The sequence below is a fragment of the Somniosus microcephalus genome, chromosome 5 (genome assembly GCF_052327205.1).
Source record: "Somniosus microcephalus isolate GS21.2 chromosome 5, FLI_Smic_1.0, whole genome shotgun sequence".
Lineage (NCBI taxonomy): Eukaryota > Metazoa > Chordata > Chondrichthyes > Squaliformes > Somniosidae > Somniosus > Somniosus microcephalus.
Window position 1 is genome coordinate 139,498,844 of NC_140991.1, and position 22,156 is coordinate 139,520,999.

Here is a 22,156-nt window from a genome sequence, read left to right on the forward strand (position 1 = left end):
ATTAAATTGCAATTACAGATAATCCTTAAACTGAATAACGTAAATGTAAATATAAAACAGCAAAAGATCCAAATTTAGAAAAAGGACAGCATCTCCCAATGACTAACATTGGGTTAAAGAACAATGAATACCTAATTCAGCATAAAACTCAACAGGATAACCCACAGCCATCAATCCCCATTCATAACACATATATATTGAATCTGCCGTCAAAGGCATGTATTAGAAATGAATACTTCATCACTCATGAATGAGTGTCACTGGAAGTTTTCAGGCTTTAATGATTCTGGTTCTGAGCCGGTAATTCTAAATCAAGGTTAGCATTTGTGAATGATGACCTGTTAATTTCAACTGCATATTTCTGACATCTGGTTTCACTGTACAGTGAAGCCCTGTTTAACCAAACCATGCACAAACTAAACTCTCAAAAGCCAAATGGGAGATGCCCTTTCTATAAAAAGCTGTCACCAAATTCTACTGACTATTACAGACCTTGAAAATCAGGTGTCCTTCCCCACATTTTTGCAGGCTTATTCTATAGGTCTTTTGTCTCTGAGGAGCAGGCATGATAAGAACACCATGTCAGTGACCTATTGGAGGGTAGTCACCATCACAATGCTAGTTACTGTTTTGCATTTAGCTAGCACTGAACTTTCTATTCTTAGATAAAAACGAAAATGTTGGAACTACTCAGCAGGTCAGGCAGCATCTGTGGAGTGAGAAACAGAGTTAATGTTTCAGGTCGATGACACCTTTCATCAGAACTGGAAAAAGTTAGAGATGTAACAGGTTTTAAGCAAGTGCAGGGGCAGGGAAAGGGGGGAGGGGAGGAAAGAACAAAAGGGAAGGTCTGTGATAGGGTGGAAGGCAGGAGAGATTAAATTACAAAAGGTAGGGTAGTACAAAGCAAAAGGAGATAGTAATGGGACAAGTAAAGAAACAAATGGTGAGTCTAGAAGAGGTGTAAATAGGAATGGCAGAATCATCAACAGCTGCCATGTGAAAAAATAGGGGCAGAGGTTATGGTCTGAAATTGTTGAACTCTATGTTGAGTCCAGAAGCCTGTAAAATGCCTAATCGAAAGATGACATGCTGTTCCTCGAACTTACATTGAGCTTCATTGGAACAGTGTAAGAGGCCGAGGACAGAGAAGTCAGAGTGGGCGTGGCGCAGAGAATTAAAGTGACAGGCGACCGGAAGCTCGGGATCACCCTTACGGACTGAACGAAATGTTCCGCAAAGTGGTCACTCAATCTGCGTCTGATCTCCCCAGTGTAGAGGAGACCGCATCGTGAGCAGCGAATACAGTATACTAAATTGTAAGAAGTACAAGTAAATCGCTGTTTCACCTGGAAGGAGTGTTTGGGGCCCTGGACAATGGGAAGGAAGGGTGGAGGTAAAAGGGCAGGTGTTGCATCTCCTGCGCTTGCACGGGAATGTGCCGTGGGAAGGGGATGGGGTGTTGGTGGTGATTGAAGAGTGGACCAGGGTGTTGCAGAGGGAGCGGTCCCTTCAGAATGTAGGGAGGGGAGGGGAGGGGAAGATGTGTTTGGTGGTGGGATCACACTGGAGGTGGCGGAAATGGCGGAGGATGATCCGTTGAATGTGGAGGCTGGTGGGGTGAAAGGTGAGGACAAGGGGAACCCCATCGTAGTTTTGGGAGGGAGAGGAAGGGGTGAGAGCACAAGTGCGGGAAATGGAATGGACACAGTCGAGGGCCATGTCAACCACAGTAGAGGGGAATCCTCAATTGAGGAAAAAGGAAGACATATCGAAAGCACCAGTATGGAAGGTGGTATCGTTAGAACAGATGCGACGGAGACAGATAAACTGGGAGAATGGAAGAGAGTCCTTACAGGAAGTGGAGTGGGAGGAAGTGTAGCCCAAGTAGCTGTGGGAGTCAGTGGGCTTATAGTGGATATTTGTCGATAGCCTATCCCCAGAAATGGAGACAGATAAGTCAAGGAAGGGAAGGGAAGGGAAGGGAAGGGAAGAGTCGGAGATGGACCATGTGAAGGTGAGGGAAGGGTGGAAATTGGAAGCAAAGTGTATGAAATTTTCTAGTTCAGGGAGAGAGCAGGAAGCAGCACCGATATAGTCATCAATGTACCGGAAAAAGAGATGAGGGAGGAGACCTGAGTAGAACTGGAACAAAGAATGTTCCACATATCTCATGAAAAGGCAAGCATAGCTATCAGGAATTCCTTTTATCCTATTTTGGGGGGGGGGGGGGGGGGGGTGGCAGGGTGCGGAATCGCTGAGACACCACATTAGAATTTATGCCCCTCCTATAATTAACCCTAATCCCTGGCTCTCACCGCCCCCCACTTTCCTCCTTACAACACTGGTCCTGAGCTCCTACTTCTTGCTTTAATTAGTTGATGTTGTTGCATACTGTGTGGGAATTCCTTCTCCAACTTTTTTCAGCTCTGACAAAGGGCCATCGACCTGAAACGTTAACTCTGTTTCTCTCTTCACGACGCTGCCTGACCTGATGAGTGTTTCTAGCATTTTCTGTTGTTTCAGATTTCCAGCATCCGCAGTATTTTGCTATTATAACCCTAATTCATGCTGCATTCACCTTGCCCTCTACTCCTGAACTGATAGTGGCACTCTATTCCTCCAAAAAGCATCACTCCCAGTTTCTCAACTTCCTCAAATCGATGTTCCCACCTACTCTCCTCTCTCTTTCTCCAAAGAGCTGCTCCCAGTTTCTACTCATGCCTAGCTTCTCCCATATCTTTTCCTGACCTACGAGTGTTCTCCCATCTACTCCATTCTCTCCACTCCCTAAAGTGTTCTCCCAATTTCGTCTTTTTCTTTACCTCAGCCTCAAAGAACACTTCTGGCTCTCACCCCAGCTGGCACTTTCCTCCTTGCAGCCCTGGTCCTGAGCTCCAACCTCCTGCTTTAAATAGTTGACGCTGTTCCATACTGTATAGGAATTCCTGATCTTGTGAGAATTCCTTCCCAGTATGCAGTGGAAGGAATGAAGGAATCAGTCAGATTGGGAGCACCAAGATGCAAGAGCTATGGAGCGGCATTTGATCCACATCGATTTTCAGCTGCTAATGTGGGCACATGGACAATATCCCCGAAACAATTAAGCCCCGATATTAATATGAAGGCAGTTTCTGAGCCGGGGTGGGGCGGAATTGCGTGGGGGAAACCCGGAAGTCAACTGAGTGGGTCGGAATCTGCGATCTCAACTCAATTGTACCAATTACTTTAAACATAGAACATAAGACTTAGAAGCAGGAGTAGGTCATTTGGCCCCTCGAGCCTGCTCCGCCATTCAATAAGATCATGGCTGATCTGATCTTGGCCTCAACTCCACTTCCCTGCCCGCTCCCATAACCCTTGACTCCCTTATCATTCAAAAATCTGTCTATCTCCACCTTAAATATATTCATGGTGTGGAGATGCCGGTGTTGGACTGGGGTGGACAAATGTAGGAAGTCACACAACACCAGGTTAGAGTCCAACAGCTTTATTCACAAGCTTTCGGAGCGCTGCTCCTTCGTCAGGTGAAGTGGAGAGATGCATATACACACAGCATATATAGTCAGAGAATACTGCTAGATGATTACAGGTAATCTTTCTAACTGCCCTTTCTCACACCTCGGCAGAGAGATAATCACAGTAATCAAAGGTGTGAATGGTGTCCAAACAGGTCAGTCAGGAAAACATTACATCAAAGAACAATGAGGTGGGGTCACAAGGGGTCAAATGTTGCAGATGCTGGGGTCTGTATGAAAAACAAAAAACAGACAAAAAATATTTTTTTTGCTGGAAATCACAGCAGGTCCGGCCGCATCTGTGTAGAGAGAACAAGCCAACGACGACTCGAGTCTGGATGACCCTACGTCAGGTGGGGTTACATGTAGCGTGACATGAACCCAAGATCCCAGTTGAGGCCGTCCTCATGAGTGCGGAACTTGGCTATCAGTTTCTGCTCGACGATTTTGCGTTGTCGTGTGTCTCGAAGGCCGCCTTGGAGAATGCTTACCCGAAGATCGGAGGCTGAATGTCCTTGACTGCTGAAGTGTTCTCCGACTGGGAGGGAACACTCCTGCCTGGCGATTGTTGTGCGGTGTCCGTTCATCCGTTGTCGCAGTGTCTGCATGGTCTCGCCGATGTACCATGCTCCGGGGCATCCTTTCCTGCAACGTATGAGGTAGACAACGTTGGCCGAGTCACATGAGTATGTACCATGTACCTGGTGGGTGGTGTCCTTACATGTGATGATGGTATCTGTGTTGATGATCTGGCATGTCTTGCAGAGGTTGCCGTGACAGGGTTGTGTGGTGTCGTGGTCGCTGTTCTCCTGAAGGCTGGGTAATTTGCTGCGAACGATGGTCTGTTTGAGGTTAGGCGGCTGTTTGAAGGCGAGTAATGGAGGCGTGGGGATGGCCTTAGCGAGGTGTTCGTCATCATCAATGACATGTTGAAGGCTGCGAAGAACATGGCGTAGTTTCTCCGCTCCGGGGAAGTACTGGACGACGAAGGGTACTCTGTTGGTTGTGTCCCGTGTTTGTCTTCTGAGGAGGTCTATGCGATTTTTCGCTGTGGCCCGTCAAAACTGATAGCCAAGTTCCACACTCATGAGGACGGCCTCAGCCGGGATCTTGGGTTCATGTCACGCTACATGTAACCCCACCTGACGTAGGGTCATCCAGACTCGAGTCGTCGTTGGCTTGTTCTCTCTACACAGATGCGGCCGGGCCTGCTGTGATTTCCAGCAAAAAAAAATGTTTTTTTAAATCTGTTTTTTGTTTTTCATACAGACCCCAGCATCTGCAACATTTGACCCCTTGTGACCCCCACCTCATTGTTCTTTGATGTAATGTTTTCCTGACTGACCTGTTTAGACACCATTCACACCTTTGATTGCTGTGATTATCTCTCTGCCGAGGTGTGAGAAAGGGCAGTTAGAAAGATTACCTGTAATCATCTGGCAGTATTCTCTGACTATATATGCTGTGTGTATATGCATCTCTCCACTTCACCTAACGAAGGAGAAGCGCTCCGAAAGCTTGAGATTTCAAATAAAGCTGTTGGACTATAACCTGGTGTTGTGTGACTTCCTACATTAAATATATTCAATGACCCAGCTTCCACAGCTCTCTGGGGAAGAGAATTCCAAAGATTCATGACCCTCAGAAGAAATTCCTCCTTATTTCCATTTTAAATGGGTGTCCCCTTATTCTGAAATTATGCCCCCTAGTTCTAGATTCCCCCACGAGGGGAGGCATCCTCTCTGCATCTATCCTGTCAAGCCCCTTCAGAATCTTATATGTTTCAATAAGATCCCCTCTCATTCTTCTAAACTCCAATGAGTATAGGCCCAACCTGCTCAGCCTTTCTTCATAAGGCAACCCCTTCATCTCCGGAATCAACCTCGTGAACCTTCTCTGAACTGCCTCCAATGCAAGTATATCCTTCCTTAACTAAGGAGACCAAAACTGTACGCAGTACTCCAGGTGTGGTCTCACCAACGACTTCTCTACTTTTAAACTCCATTCCCTTGGCAATAAAAGCCAACATTCCATTTGCCTTCCTAATTACTTGCTGTACCAGCATGCTAACATTTTGTGATTCATGTACAAGGACCCCCAGATCCCTCTGTACCTCAGCATTTTGTAATCTCTCCCCATTTAAATAATAATTTGCTTTTTTATTTTTCCTACCAAAATGGATGACTTTTGACTGTTCCCTGCAACCGCGAAAGAGAATCCCGAAGGCTGTGATGCCTGACCGGTGCCAGGGTTAAGGTTATTTCCTTGCGGCTGAAGAAGTAGTTGGAGTGTGGGGGGGGTGCGATCCAGTTGTCGTGGTCCATGTAGGAACCGATGACATAGGTAGAACTAAGAATGAGGTTCTGCTGAGGGAGTTTGAGGAGCTAGGGTCTAAATTAATAAGCAGAACCACAAGGGTAATAATCTCTGGATTACTACCTGAGCCACGCGCAAATTGGCATAGGGTCAAGCAGGTCAGAGAGCTAAATGCGTGGCTCAAAGAGTGGTGTGGGAAAAAGGGGTTTCAATTGATGGGGCACTGGCACCAGTACTGGGGAAAGAGGAAGCTGTTCCGTCGGGATGAGCTCCACTTAAACCAGGCTGGGACCAGCAACCTGGCGAATCGAATAACCAGGGCTGTAGATGGGGCTTTAAACTAAAAAAAAAGTGGGGGGTGGAGGGGTCAGGTGAGGGGAAATTCGATATCTAAAGAGAAAGGTCAAGGCAATAGAGCAGTGTAGTGATTTGGGTAAAAGTAAGCAGAGTGCGACAGGAAGGGAGAGAGAGTTTAATGGTAGCAGCGCAGCAGAGAATAAGATCAAAGCAGGGAATAATGGTAAAAAAATTTAATTAAAGGCTCTTTATCTGAATGCACAAATAGAGATAAATGGGTTTGATCTAATAGCCATTACAGAGACATGGTTGCAAGGTGGCCAAGGTGGGGAACTAAATATTACAGGGTACTTGACGTTTCGAAAAGACAGGCAGAATGGAAAAGGAGGGGGAGTAGCCCTGATAATAAAGGAGGACATAAGGATCTCAGCTCGGAAGATCAGGAAGTAGAATCAGTATGGGTGGAGATAAGGAATAACAAGGGGCAGAAAACACTGGTAGGTGTAATATATAGGCCCCCTAACAGTAGCTATACCATTGGACAGAATATTAATCAAGAAATAGGAGGAGCTTGCAACAAAGGTAATGCAATAATCTTGGGGGACTTTAATCTTCATATAGACTGGACAAATCAAATTGGCAAAGTTAGTCTGGAGGATGGGTTCATGGAATGCATTTGGGGCAGTTTCCTAGAACAATATGTCATGGAACAGGCTATTTTAGATCTTGTATTGTGTAATGAGACAGGATTAATTAGCAATCTCATAGTAAAGGATCCTCTGTGGCAGAGTGATCATAATATGATAGAATTTCACAATAATTTTGAGAATGACTTGCCTAAGTCTGAAACTAGAGTCTTAAACTTAAATAAAGCCAATTACATAGGTATGAGGGGCGAGTTGGCCAAGGTAGGTTGGAAAAATAGATTAAAATGTATGGCGGTAAATAAGCAGTGGCTAGCATTTAAAGAAATATTTCATAATTCTCAACAAAAATACATTCCATTGAGAAACAAAAACTCCATGGGAAAAGTGATCCAACCATGGCTAACCAAAGAAGTTAAGGGTAGCATTAGATTGAAAGAAGCAGCTTATAATGTTGCAAAGAATAATAGTAAGCCTGGGAAAGTTTCAGAAACCAGCAAAGGTTGACCAAAAAATTGATAAAAAGGGAAAAAATAGAATGAGAGAAAACTAGCAAGAATTATAAAAGCAGATTGTAAGAGTTTCTACAAGTATGTAAAAAGGAAAAGAGTAGTAAAAGTAAACGTTGGTCCCTTAGAGGCTGAGACAGGAGAAATTATTGTGGGGAATGAGGAAATGGCAGAAACATTAAACAAATATTTTGTACCTGTCTTCACAGTAGAAGACACTAAAAGCATACCAAAAATGGTGGGGAACCAAGGGTCTAATGAGGGTGAGGAACTTAACGTAATTAATATAAGTAGAGAAAGAGTACTAGTGAAACTAATGGGACTAAAAGCCGACAAATCCCCTGGACCTGACGGTCTACATCCTAGGGTTCTAAAAGAGGTGGCTGCAGAGATAGTGGATGCATTGGTTTTGATCTTCCAAAATTCCCTAGATTCCAGAATGGTCCCAGCGGATTGGAAGGTCGCAAATGTAACACCGCTATTCAAGAAAGGAGGGAGAGAAAAAACAGGGAAATACAGGCCAGTTAGCCTGACATCAGTCGTTGGGAAAATGCTGGAATCCATTGTTAAGGAAGTGGTATCAGGGCGCTTAGAAAATCATAACATGGTTTTATGAAAGGGAAATCGTGTTTGACAAATTTATTAGAGGATGTAACTAGCAGGGTAGATAAAAGGGAACCAGTGGATGTAGTATATTTGAATTTCTAAAAGGCATTCGATAAGGTACCACATAAAAGGTTTATTGGGTTTTTATCTGGTTTTTCGCCTCTCCCAGGAGATCACATGGGTTCGGGTGGGATGTAGAGTGATAGTAGATTTGAGGTTAGGATCAGATCAGCCATGATCTTATTGAATGGTGGAGCAGGCTCGAGGGGCCTACTCCTGCTCCTATTTCTTATGTTCTTATGTTATTACACAAGATTAGGGCTCATGGGGTTGGGGGTAATATAGTAGCATGGATAGAAGATTGGTTAATTGACAGAAAACAGAGAGTAGGGATAAACGGATCATTTTCAGGTTGGCAGGCTATAACTAGTGGGGTGCCGCAAGGATCAGTGTTGGAGTCTCAGCTATTTATAATCTATATTAATGACCTAGATGAAGGGACCGAGTGTAATGTATCCAAGTTTGCTGATGATACAAAGCTAGGTGGGACAGTAAGCTGTGAAGAGAACACAAAAAGTCTGTAAAGGGATATAGATGGACTAAGTGAGTGGGCAGTAAGCTGGCAGATGGAGTATAATGTAGGGAAATGTGAGGTTATTCACTTTGGTAGGAAGAATAGAAAAACAGAACATTTTTTAAATGGTGAGAAACTTTCAAATGTTGGTGTTCAGAGAGATTTGGGTGTCCTCGTGCAAGAAACACAGAAAGCTAGCATGCAGGTACAGCAAGCAATAAGGAAGGCAAATGGCATGTTGGCCTTTATTGCAAGGGTTTGGAGTATAAGAGTAAGGAAGTCTTGCTACAATTGTACAGGACCTGGAGTACTGTGCACAGTTTTGGTCTCCTTATCTTAGGAAGGATATACCTGCCCTGGAGGCGGTGTAACGAAGGTTCACTAGATTGATTCCTGAGATGAGAGGGCTGTCCTATGATGAGAGACTGTGTAGAATGGGCCTATACTCTCTGGAGTTTAGAAGAATGAGAGGTGATCTCATTGAAACATACAAGATTCTGAAGGGGATTGACAGGATAGATACTGAGAGTTTGCTTCCTCTGGCTGGAGTGTCTAGAACTAGGGGGCATAGTCTCAGGATAAGGGGTAAGCCATTTAAGACTGAGATGAGGAGGAATTTCTTCACTCAGAGGGTTGTGAATCTTTGGAATTCTCTGCCCCAGAGGGCTGTGAATGCTGAGTCTTTGAGTATATTCAAGGCTGAGATAGATAGATTTTTGGACTCTTGGGGAATCAAGGGATATTGAGATCGGGCGCGAAAGTCGATGATCAGCCATGATCTTATTGAATGGCGGAGCAGGCTCGAGGTGCCATATGGCCTACTCCTGCTCTTATTTTTTATGGTCTTATGTTCTTACAAAGTATTTACAGCACAGAAACAGGCCATGTGGCCCGACACGTGCCAGTACTACCCAATATCGTACCATACGATAGCATAACCCAGGGTGCAACAATTGTTCCCCACTGTGATCTAAATTGGATATTTGTGTCTTCTGCACGTGCTCTAAAGTGTGGCTTGCAATTTTTTTTCACTTTTTCAGGTGAGGCCAGGTATGAATTAGTTGAGCTGCTTTACTTCACAGCAAATTAACCTACAGAGCAACAGTTATGATTGGACTCACTTAATTCTTTGTGTAGCAATGCAAAATAATGAATGCCAAACACTATGACTTACATCAGTATTGCTTGGCTTAAACAAAATGACCTCTCACTACCCTTCTGCATTCTAAACTACTGAACCTGGCAAAACTTTGCATTCACAGCTTTCTGTTTAAAAACCTGACTGAGTGTGTATTTGTATCTCTGCTTTCAAATACCTGTATTCACAACCCAAGGGGAAGGTCTATGCCAGAAAGTACCCACCGCGGACCTGAGCGGGTGCAGTGGCAGTGGAGGCGACGATTAAAGGGAGCACCAGAGAAGGTCCAGAACGCAGCACGGACCCAAGCAGGAGCGGTGGCAGTGGCTTAAAGGGAGCACCGGAGAAGGCCCAGAACACAGCGCGGACCGGAGCGGGAGCGGCAGCAGCTTAAAGGGAGCTGATTGGCGACTTAAGCAAAAAGTCACAGGACAGCAGGTAGGTGATTGGTTGAGGAGTATTACAGCTCTTTTGCTCTCTAGGTTAGATAAGTGGATTAAATTCAGAACTGGGAGAGTATTAACTACTATAACTTTATTGAATTAATAACTTAAACTAAATTAACTAATTAAAAGTAAAAATAATTGTTTGAATACAAACTAACTAATTTATATAAATAAAATAAGGTTAGACAGAGATGGCAGGGCAGGTGGTGTGTTGTAACTGCAGCAAGAGGGAGTTGGTGGAGACCAACGAGATCCCGAGCAACCAAATCTGCAGTAAGTGCCTGCAGCTCGAGGAACTTCGGCTCAGAGTTGTTGAGCTGGAGTCTGAGCTGCAGACATTGCGATGCTTCACGGAAGGGGAGAGTTACCTGGACAATATGTTCCAGAAGGCAGTCACACCCCTTAGGTTAAGCAGTACTTTAGAGTTAGTCAATGGTAAGGGACAGAAGGGTGTGACTGCGAGTCAGGAAGGTATGGGGACCCAGGATATAGTGATGGAGGAGCCTCAGCCCTTGACCTTGTCCAATAGGTACGAGGTACTTGCTGCCTGTATGGATGAGAACAAGGACTGCAGGGAGGATGGGCAAACTGACCACAGCACCGTGGTACAGGAGGCCATTCAAGTAGGGGAAGTAAAAAGGAATGTGGTAGTGGTAGGCGACAGTAAATTCAGGGGGATAGATACTGTTCTCTGCAGCTGCAACAGGGAGCACCAATGGTTGTGTTGCCTGCCCAGTGCCAGGGTTAAGGATATCACCTTGCGGCTGGAGAAGAACTTGGAGTGGGAGGGGGAGGATCGAGTTGTTGCGGTCCACGTAGGAACCAACAACATAGGTATAATTAGGAATGAGGTTCTGCTGAGGAAATTTGAGGAGCTAGGATCCAAATTAAAAAGCAGAACCTCAAAGGTAATAATCTCTGGATTGTTACCTGAGCCACACGCAAATTGGCTTAGGGACAAACAGATTAGAGGTTTAAATGCATGGCTCAAAGGGTGGTGTGGGAGAAAGGGGTTTCAGTTCATGGAGCACTGGCACCAGTACTGGGGTAAGAGGGAGCTGTTCCGATGGGACGGGCTCCACTTAAACCAGGCTGGAACCAGTGTCCTGGCGAATCGAATAACTAGGGCAGTAGAGAGGGCTTTAAACTAATGAAGGGGGGGTGGGAGGATTCAGGAAAGAGTCAATTTAAAAGCAGCAAGAGAAATGTCAAGGCTCTAGAGCAGATTTTGGGGTAAAAATAAGCAGAGTGGGTCAGGCAGGGACAGAGAGAGTAACAAAAGTAATAAGGCATCAGTGACTAAGGTGACATCAGGGAAAAATAGAAAAAAATCAAAGCTAAAGGCACTATATCTGAATGCGCAAAGCATTCGCAACAAAATAGATAAATTAATAGCGCAGACAGAAATTAATAGGTTTGATCTAATAGCCATTATGGAGAAGTGGTTGCAAAGTGGCCAAGGTTGGGAACTAAATATTCCAGGATACTTAACTTTTAGAAGAGATAGGCACAATGGAAAAGGAGGAGGATAAAGGATAGGATAAAGACAGTAGAGAGAAAGGATCTTAGCTCCAAAAATCAAGATGTTGAATCAGTTTGGGTGGAGCTAAGAAACAGCAAGGGGCAGAAAACATTGGTGGGAGTTGTTTATCGGCCCCCAAACAGTAGTTGTAATGCAGGTCAGAGTATAAATTAGAGGCGCATGTAACAAGGGTAATACAATAATCATGGGGGACTTTACTCTACATACAGACTAGGCAAACCAAATTTGCAGTAATAGTGTGGAGGATGAATTCATGGAACGTATACAGGATAGTTTTCTAGATCAGTATGTTGAGGAACCAACTAGGGAACAGGCTATTTTAGATTTAGTATTGTGCAATGAGAAAGGGTTAATTAATAACCTTGTAGTAAAGGGGCCTTTAGGGAAGAGTGACAATAATATGATAGAGTTTTATATTGAGTCTGAAAGCGATTTGGTTAAATCCGAAACTAGAGTCTTAAATCTAAATAAAGCAAACTACGTAGGTATGAGGGGTGAGTTGGCCAAGGTAGATTGGGAAACTACAGTGAAAAGTATGATGGTAGACAAGCAATGGCTAGCATTTAAAGAATTAATACATAATTTACAACAAATATACATTCCTTTAAGGCACAAAAACCCCACAGGAAAAGTGGTCCAACCATGGCTAACAAGAGAAGTTAAAGATAGTATTAGATCAAAGGAAGAGGCTTATAATGTTGGCAAAAAGAGTAGTAAGCCTGAGGATTGGGAGGATTTTAGAATTCAGCAAAGGAGGACCAAGAAATTGATAAAGAAAGGGAAAATAGAATGTGAGAGTAACCTAGCGAGAGACATGAAAACAGACTGTAAAAGCTTCTATAGGTAAGTAAAAAGGAAAAGACTAGCAAAAGTAAATGTGAGTCACTTATAGGCTGAGACAGGAGAAATTATAATGGGGAATAAGGAAATGGCAATGAAATTAAACAAATAACTTTGGGATCGATTTTTAATAGCCCTGAGGAGGCGGGTTTGGAGATGGGTCTGTTGGGAAAATCAGAAAAAATGGCTTCAGACACCAAACTCGCCTCCATCCCGCCCCCACCCGATTTTCCTGAGTGTCTGTTTAACTGCTCCCAAACTGACCCGTCTCCAACCGGTGCCTTGCTAATCCTATTTTCATCGTGGTTTCCCATTTTCCTGCTTCTGGCTCCTGTTTCCCGACGAGTCAGAAACAGGTTCAAGGAGACGGGTTGCTGGAGGACATGATTTGTATGCATTGGTGGAGCACTTTAAAAGCGCCCCTGAAATATGACTGACATTCAAATGCAACAACTTTGCTGTTGTAGGTATGGGATAACATTTCGCACATCTTTGACCTTCTGACTGTTCAAGCTGCCACCCATCTGCAGTGTGTCAGGAATGGAAATATTTCAGGCCACTTTGACTGTGCGCTTGCAAGATTGTTACCTCAAATGAAATCTATAGCAAGGGGATGGGAAACATTTATGCCCTCTCATCCTGGTCCTCATAATCGGGGGAGTAGCAGCCACGTGGCTAACCACGTCTTCCTGGGAAAAGGAGGAGGAGGAGGACGAAGGGAGCCTTGTATGCCCAGTTGCTACAAATGCAGCATCCATCCAGTTCACTGCTGCCCATCAACCAGGGTATGCACACTGCCATAAGCTTACTCTTCGACCATATGTGGCCACCATATGGCTCTGTAATTGCAGGCGGCACTTGTCCAATGTCATACTTCATCTCTGCTAGACCCTCTTATTTCCTATCACTTTTACCATCAGCATTACAAATGTAAGTTGCCCTGAGCACTCAATGCGCTTTTGCCATTTCCCAGAACACATAGGCCACACAATCAACTGTTTGACATAATTTATCTTTAATACATGACAAAATATACCAACAACAGTCAGAAAAAAAAGAAACATTACCCAAGTGGGTCCCCTTGTGACTACAGGTGCTAAATTGTTCTCTTACACGTGCTTCTACGTGGTGCTTCCCCTGTGGCTTCAGCAGATGTAGAGGCACCTTGCTGACTAGGATGCTGCGCCTACTTAGACGTTTTTGGCGGGTGTCCCCTGGGTTTGGGAGCCTGGGAGGGCTCTTCAACAGTCTGATCTTCCTGCGGCTGTGCAGGGGCTGAAACAGTCATCTCAGTTGTCTCTGCAAAGTGAGTCTCTGACTGAGGGCTCCATAGTGGCACGATCGTGCGAGCGCTTTGAGAGGAGCCCACACTTCCTTCTGTCCTGCCAACAACATCCCTCTTATGGGGCAGCCGCACCTCAGTGCTGGCAAGTGACAGGAGAGCACCTTGCTGCACTTCAAGGGAGCCATGAGGACCCGTATCTGCACTAGCAATCCTCCTCAAAAGGACATCCATGAAGCTCTGGTCTCTCTGCTCAATAGCTGCCCATTGCTCCTCCAGAGATGTCATTCTATTCTGAACAGTCACCATGTTTTCCTGACGCTGGCAACTTATTTCCTCCATGGCCGTAGCCATCCTTTCCACTGAGGTAACCATCCTTTCCATGGAGGTTGCCATCCGATCCATGGTAGTGCATTTGTGCGCCATTGCCTCCACGTCAGTGCTGATGTTAGAGATGGACTCCTCCATTCTCTCCACACTCACACTAACCATGGAGGCAAACCCTTCCAGAGACACCTGCACTTGTTCCTGTATTTCACGAACCGCGCTTTTTCTGGATGGCCCCAGAGGCACAGCGTCTGCATGCAGCTCAGCAGAGCTAGGAGACTGATGCGACCTCCGCCGTGGACTCTCCACTGCTGTCGCTGTCTCCACCATCTGCTGATGCTCACTTGTGCGCTGTGATAGACCAGGTGGCAACACTACTCTAACTCGTGATGGCCCCACCGAGGTGTGCGTTGGTGCGCTGAGTCCTGGTGATGCTGCTTCCTCAGAGGCTTCAGGTTCCTCTGAGGAGATGTCTGGCTCTTCGTCCTGGATCGTGGGGAGGGGGGCACTCGATGGTCCTGTGGTAGCGTAAAGGCTTGAATTAGGCATCTGATATTGATGTAGCAGACACATCCTTTTGAGCAGATGATAAAAAGCGATTCTCTATGAACATCATATTGCATTGCTTTCTGAGAGAGATGAAAATCTATTATGTCACCAGCTTCCTCTAGTGTGTTCATCTCTCCATCGCCCACTTCCAGGTCCTCGCCACCTCCAACAATCTCGTTTGCTGCCTCGTCAGCACTGGTCAATGTGGCTAGGGAAGCTGTTCCACCTCCAGTCATTGCTCTCTCCCTCTTACTGTGGGCTATCTTTTCCTGCAAGGAGGGACACAAGCGGTGTTTCAGCCACAGTGATGTAATTAATCCCTACCATAGAAGATTTGAGTGAGTCGAAGATGGGCTAAGGTGCCAACAGGAAGGTAGCTCCCTGTGCATTGTTAGTTGTTGTCACTGCATGACAGTGAGAGTGAGTCTAAAGGGTGCATAGGTAGGATGCTGAAGTGATTCAGTGCAGAGACAGATAGGAAATGGTGCAAGGGAAGTAAGAGTAAGGTGGGATGTGAACATAAGAACATAAGAAATAGGAGCAGGAGCAGGCCATACGGCCCCTCGGGCCTGCTCCGCCATTCAATAGGATCATGGCTGATCTGAATCTAGACTCACGTCCACTTCCCTGCCCTCTCCCCTTAACCCTAATTCCCTTATCTGCTAGGAAAATGTCTATCTCCATTTTAAATTTATTTAATGTTGCAGCTTCCACAGCTCTCTGGGGTAGCAAATTCCATAGATTTACTACCCTCTGAGTGAAGAAGTTTCTCCTCATCTCAGTTTTGAAAGGGCAGCCCCTTATTCTAAGATTATGTTCCCTAGTTCTAATCTCACCCATCAGTGGAAACATCCTCACCACATCCACCCGATCAAGCCCCCTCACAATCTTATGTGTTTCGATAAGATCGCCTCTCATTCTTCTGAATTCCAGTGAGTAGAGTCCCAACCTACTCAACCTTTCCTCATACGTCAACCCCTCATGTCTGGAATCAACCCAGTGAACCTTCTCTGAACCGCCTCGAGAGCAAGTATATCTTTTCTTAAATATGGAAACCAAAACTGCACACAGTATTCCAGGTGTGGCCTCACCAATACCCTGTATAACTGCAGCAAGACTTCCCTGTTTTAATACTCCATCCCCCTTGCAATAAAAGCCAAGATTCCATTGGCCTTCCTGATCACCTGCTGCACCTGCATACTAACATTTTGTGTTTCATGCAGCAGGACCCCCAGATCCCTTTGTACTGTAGCACTTTGCAGTTTCTCTCCATTTAGATAATAACTTGCTCTTTGATTTTTTCTGCCAAAGTGCATAACCTCACACTTTCCAACATTATATTGCATCTGCCAAATCTCTGCCCACTCACTTAGCCTGCCTATGTCCTTTTGCAGGTTTTTTATGTCCTCCTCACTCACTGCTTTCCCTCCCATCTTTGTATCGTCGGCAAACTTGGATATGTTGCACTCGGTCCCTTCCTCCAAATCGTTAATATAGATTGTAAAGAGTTGGGGTCCCAGCACTGACCCCTGCGGAATACCACTAGTTACTGATTGCCAGCCCGAGAACGAACCATTTATCCCAACTCTTTGTTTTCTGTTAGATAGCCAATCTTCCACCTATGCCAGTATATTACCTCCAATTCCGTGATTTTTTATCTTGATCAGTAATCTTTTGCGTGGAACCTTGTCAAATGCCTTTTGGAAGTCCAAATACACTACATCCACTGGTTCCCCTTTATCCACCCTGTATGTTACATCCTCAAAGAATTCGAGAAAAGGAGGAGGCTTCCAAAGTACAGGTGATGAGAAGAGAAGGGAAGCAGAGTGAAGGCAAGTGAGATGGGATACTCACTTTTGATGTTCTCACAAGATCATTAAACCTTTTGCGGCATTGGATCCATGAGCGTGCATAAATGGACCTTGCACTCACCTCCTGAGCAATGCGCAGCCAGGCTGCCTTGGTCTGCTGAGGAGGCTTCCTCCGGCCATCAGGCGGGAAGAGAATCTCCCTGCGGCCTCTCACAGCATCCACAAGAACTTGGAGAGACTCATCATTAAACCGAGGAGCTGCCTTGCCTCTGGAAGAAGTCATAGCTTTGAAAAGAAGTGCAGGAAACCACAATGGAAAGGCTCAGGCTGGAAGGCAGCTTTAAAAGCAGCTGCTATTATGACGTCATCTGAGGTGGCCAGCCGACCCGATCCCACTCATTGGACCAGCCAGCGCGCCATGAAATTAACAAGGTACTTTAATAAAAATCGCAACTCTGCAACTGTTCCCACCGGAAGCAGCTCCCAAACCCGCCCACCACACAACCCGACTCCAACCCGCCTCGGGAATTAAAATCGAGCCCTTTGTGTCTGTTTTCACGGAAGACGATGCAAAAAACGTCCCGGAAATAGTGAAGAAGCAAGGGTCTAGCGACAATGAGGAACTGAAAGAAGTTAGTATTTGTAAAAAAAAAAGTACTGGAGAAATTAATGGGGCTGAAAGCCGATAAATCCCCTGGACCTGATGGCCTACATCCTAGGGTTTTAAAAGAGGTGGTTATAGAGATAGTAGATGCATTGGTTGTCATCTTCCAAAATTCCATTGATTCCAGAACAGTTCCCGCGGATTGGGAGGTAGCAGATGTAACCCCACTATTTTAGAAAGCAGGGAGAGAAAACAGGGCACTATAGACCAGTTAGCTTGACATCAGTAGTAGGGAAAATGCTAGAATCTATTATTAAGGATGTGGTAACAAGGCACTTAGAAAACAATAATAGGATTGGGCAGAGTCAACATGGATTTATGAAAAGGAAATCGTGTTTGACAAATCTGTTAGAATTCTTCGAGGTTGTAACTAGCAGAATAGATAAGGGGGAACCAGTGGATGTGGTGTATTTGGATTTTCAGAAGGCACCGAGAGGTTATTAAACAAAATTAGGGCTCATGGGATTGGGGGGAATATACTAGCATGGATTGAGGATTGGTTAACGGACAAAAAACAGAGAGTAGGAATAAAGGGGTCATTTTCGGGTTGGCAGGCTGTAACTAGTGGGGTACCGCAAGGATCAGTGCTTGGGCCTCAGCTATTCACAATCTGGATCAATGATTTGGATGAGGGGACCAAATGTAATACAGGAAACTTTGTTATATCCGGCACCGACGGGACCGAGCTGTTGCCGATCTATCAAAACTGCCGGACATACAAAGTTAATGTTGAAGCATACGGAGGTTTTCATCTCCGTATCTGACAACAAACACTGTTGCTTAGCAACAGCTTGTAAACAGTCGGCCCGTACCTTGGAAGCGTCTCTGTAGCTTAGCAACAGCTTCAGAGAGACTTTCCAGAGCCCGACTGTTGAAAACAAAGCCACGAGAAGAAAAAAAAACTAACAAAACGGCTCCTGATTTCTGCCGGTAGATCGAGGTTTCCGGACATACAACCTCCGGGTAAACCAAAGTGTCCTGTATATCCAAGTTTGCTGATGATACAAAGTTAGATGGGAATGTAAGTTGTGAGGAGGATGCAAAGAGGCTTCAAGGGGATAGAGACAGGCTAAGTGAGTGGGCAAGAACATGGCAAATGGAATATAACGTGGAGAAATGTGAAGTTTGATAGGAAAAATAGAAAAGCAGAGTATTTTTTAAATGGCGAGAGATTGGGAAATGTCGGTGTTCAGAGGGACCTGGGTGTCCTTGTACACGAATCACTTAAAGTTAACATGCAGGTACAGCAAGCAATTTGGAAAGCAAATGGTATGTTGGCCTTTATTACAAGAGAATAAGTATAAGAGTAAAGACGTCTTACCGCAATTATATAGGGCCCTGGTGAGACCACACCTGGAGTATTGTGTACAGTTTTGATCTCCTTACCTAAGGAAGGATATACTCGCCCCAGAGGGAGTACAACGAAGGTTCACCAAACTGATTCCTAGGATGGGGGGATTGTCCTATGAGGAGAGATTGAGTAGACTAGGCCTATATTCTCTAGAGTTTAGAAGAATGAGAGGTGATCTCATTGAAACATACAAAATTCTTACAGGGCTTGACAGGGTAGATGCAGGGAGAATGTTTCCCCCGGCTAGGGAGTCTAGAACCGGGGTCACAGTCTAAGAATAAGGGGTCGGCCATTTTTGACTGAGATGAGGAGAGATTTCTTCACTCAGAGGGTGGTGAATCTTTGGAATTCTCTACCTTAGAGGGTTGTGGAGGCTCAGTCGTTGAGTATATTTAAGACATAGATCGATAGATTTTTGGATATTAAGGGAATCAAGGGATATGGGGATAGTGCAGGAAAGTGGAGATGAGGTAGAGGATCAGCCATGATCTTACTGAATGGTGGAGCAGGCTCGAAGGGCCAAATGGCCGACTCCTGGTCCTATTTCTTATGTTCTTAGGTTTTAGAGTGTTTCTTATGAAAATTGAGTGCATCCTATTAATCAAATAATACATTATTAATTTTAGTTGGAAAACTTGACGAAAAGGAAGAGCTATCATTTGATTTCATTCATTTTAGCAATAAGTGCTTTTGCAAGCTTTATGGCCTACTTCAGCTATTTCTTATGTTCTTATGTAAGTATCCAGGGCCAGGAACCTCCCATACATTGGATGTGAATTTAACTACCGAGATAGGCTAATTAATTGCTATTTTTTTAAGTCTGTAAGGAAAATTAGCATTTTAATTACCTTTTATTTGTCTTTTTTTTAAATGCAAGAATAAAGTTTGCTTTAAAATCCTAATATTTAAATGTAACCCTTTTCCAAATCGTTTGTGAAAAAATGGTCAAAATCTGAAACTGTGACACTGTCTGACTGATCGCAAAAATTATAAGTATGAATTTCAAAGTTTGCTTTTCAAATTTCAAAGCACCAGGGATGTACATACTGCAGAAAAATACATGCTGCTATCTCAGCAAAATCACATATTATTGCAGAGAAGTGCAGTTTTAGATCTTGCATACTCAGCGTCGTGAAAAAAAATCAGGTTTCTAAGGCAGCAGGTTCATTTACTGATAGTGAAAAATTCTAATAATCTTAAGGAGTCATAGATGATCCCTCTGTCCTTATCACAGAAATTACTACCACATTAGCATTCATTTATAGTTCCAGAATATGACAAAATATACATTGTAATGTGTGAATATTCAATTTTGGGCATCTGTATCAGAAAGTGCAGTGCTTTCTGTTAGCTTGCAGTTATATTATTATAATAAATCAATATAAATAAATATGTAACAAAACTACAGAATGAGATATTTTTCTTAATGTAGATTATTTTTATTCTTTGGACTACAACTATTTCAATAGCAAATAATGCAGCTTTCTTTTATATCATTTAAATATAGTGTTTGGATTTCGGAAAGATTAATAATTGAAAAACATGATCCCTCTCCCCTTTCCCTTCTTCACAACTATTCTCTGACCAAAATAACTTGCAACTTGCCTGCAAACTACAATGTTCTGCAGTTTTTGTCTTGTATTTATTCGCAGCATGTGCATGACATTTCAGGATGGAGTCTCCTCTTCCTACTTGTCTGTCTGCTGTAAGGCTATGAGGTGCTCAAGAGCTCCACAGAATGACTTACCTTTTGACTTTCCCTCCTTCCCCATAGGCAAACAACTAACTTCTGCTCTGGACTTTCCTTCAGTTGTTCTGTGGTGTGGGGAAATCACAAGCGAACTCAAAGCCTATCAATTCATTCACCACCACCACGCCACATTGAATGCCATGTTCTTTGTAATTGAGAAGATTCATCTCCTGACCAATCCAAGGTCTAAGACCAAGAGATTTCAAAACAGCTTCTAGTTAAAACTGACTGCAATACTGACGTAAAATGGTGTAAGTACTTTCCAGTATTTTTTATTGTCAGAACAGAACTAGAGAACACAACTTCAATATTAACAAGCCCCAAACAAGGATCATCTATTAGAAGAAACTATTATTTTTCTTCTTAGCATAGCAGATATGTGGAACAGACTCCCAGCTAAAGCAACCAATTCTATCTATATTAATCAGAGCTGTCCAAACTATACAGGCCCTTGATGTCATCATACCAGAGACATTAACTCACCAAAACACAAACATGGTTAAAAGTTGCAAGCTGTGTCCTTCACAGAAAGCCAAACAAGTCTTTCATTCATTATCCATTTCTTCAAAATAAGTAAATTGTAGCAAGAAACACTGAATTTCTAATTACAGGAAACTCTTTTTATCCGGCACCAACGGGACCGGTGTGGTGCTGGTTTATCAAAAAGTCCGGATTACCGAGAGCTATAGTTAAAAGGTACGAGAGCTGAGAGCTCCGTATACAGCAAAAAACCCAGGCTTCCCTGTTGCTTAGCAACAGGTGCAGGATCCAAGCATCCATGTTGCTTAGCAACAGCTGCAGCCACACCCGACTGCACAGCCACAGATCGAGGAACGGCCAGTAATATGAAGTAAAACTTACCTGAACCTACTCCTGAATTTTGCCGGTTAACCGAGATTTCCGGTTATTTAGGTACCGGTAAATCGAGAGTTTCCTGTATTATAAATCTGCCTAACAGTCTCTTCTTTTAATGCTTTGTACATTTGTTGTTCATGTCAAGAGAATTATTTCAATAAGCAAAACCTCTCTTATACAAATGCAGATCCCTAAGACACAAGCCTTTCAAATATACATACAGCATCAGGGAGTGACAGATGGTGACACTAGGTGCCCGAAAAGGAAAAGCATTTTATGCTGCATTACTAACATCCCTCACACTGATGAACACAAAATTCATAACAGCAAAGTAAAGGAAAATCAGCCAGTGTTCATGTTCCTGACCACAGCTGGAAATGAGCATGTGTGGACTTTGGGTGAGCATAGAATTGCATTCAGTTGTAATGTCTCCCCCAGTCAAATATATTGCAGAAATTCACTGTTTAGGTTCATACATCGAGAATGATTTAGACAACATACCAGAGAACACCTGGAAACATTCCCACGGCTTCATGAGAGAGGGAAAATTTTAAAAAAATAGCAGAAAAAAAGAAAAGTTAGAAGCAGGATAAAACACTATAAAAATAAGTATACAGAAACGATCAACTACTCTATGGAGCCCAATTATTTCTGTACTGTTGAGGCATAAAAAATTATGGAAAATAACCAAACAGAGCTGAATAATGGAAGTTGTAAGGTTAGACAAATATTCTGGAGATGTTCTCTATTATCTTTGGGACTTCTGATAACTGTGTGGGTTGGGTAGAGAAAATGATAGGCCAGGCTGTGTATCATCTGGCAAAGTACCAAGCTCGATGAGCCAAAAAGCCTTTTATCATTTCATGCTACTTTATGTTTTAAAGAATTCTGAGTGAGCATATAGCAACACAGAAGGCTCTAGGTTTTATTCACGTTACATTTTTGAGATCACAGTAACCTAATCTGTTTGGTACTTAAGCTAAAATATTGAAGTTTTTATGATTAAGCAATTTGAAACTTTTCACATTGTTTTCCTTGAGTCATGATTTTCAGCTAATGCATGAAAAGAAAGAGAATCTGGTAGACTGGTGAAAACATCGGCAGGTGATTTTGCTAAATTTATTTAAGGAGACACT

General features: G+C 43.8%; 1 protein-coding gene across 1 annotated transcript in view; it reads right to left on the minus strand.

Moving 5' to 3' along the window:
- Positions 1 to 21,570, minus strand: part of LOC147117355 (putative acyl-CoA dehydrogenase 6) — a 103,023-nt gene extending 81,453 nt beyond the window's left edge. Inside the window, exon 1 of the mRNA XM_085988284.1 lies at positions 21,522 to 21,570. Within this exon, the coding sequence (XP_085844410.1) occupies positions 21,522 to 21,555 (34 nt within the window). The 5' untranslated portion in view covers positions 21,556 to 21,570. The remainder of the gene's footprint in view (positions 1 to 21,521) is intronic.
- Between the last annotated feature and the right edge of the window lie 586 nt (positions 21,571 to 22,156).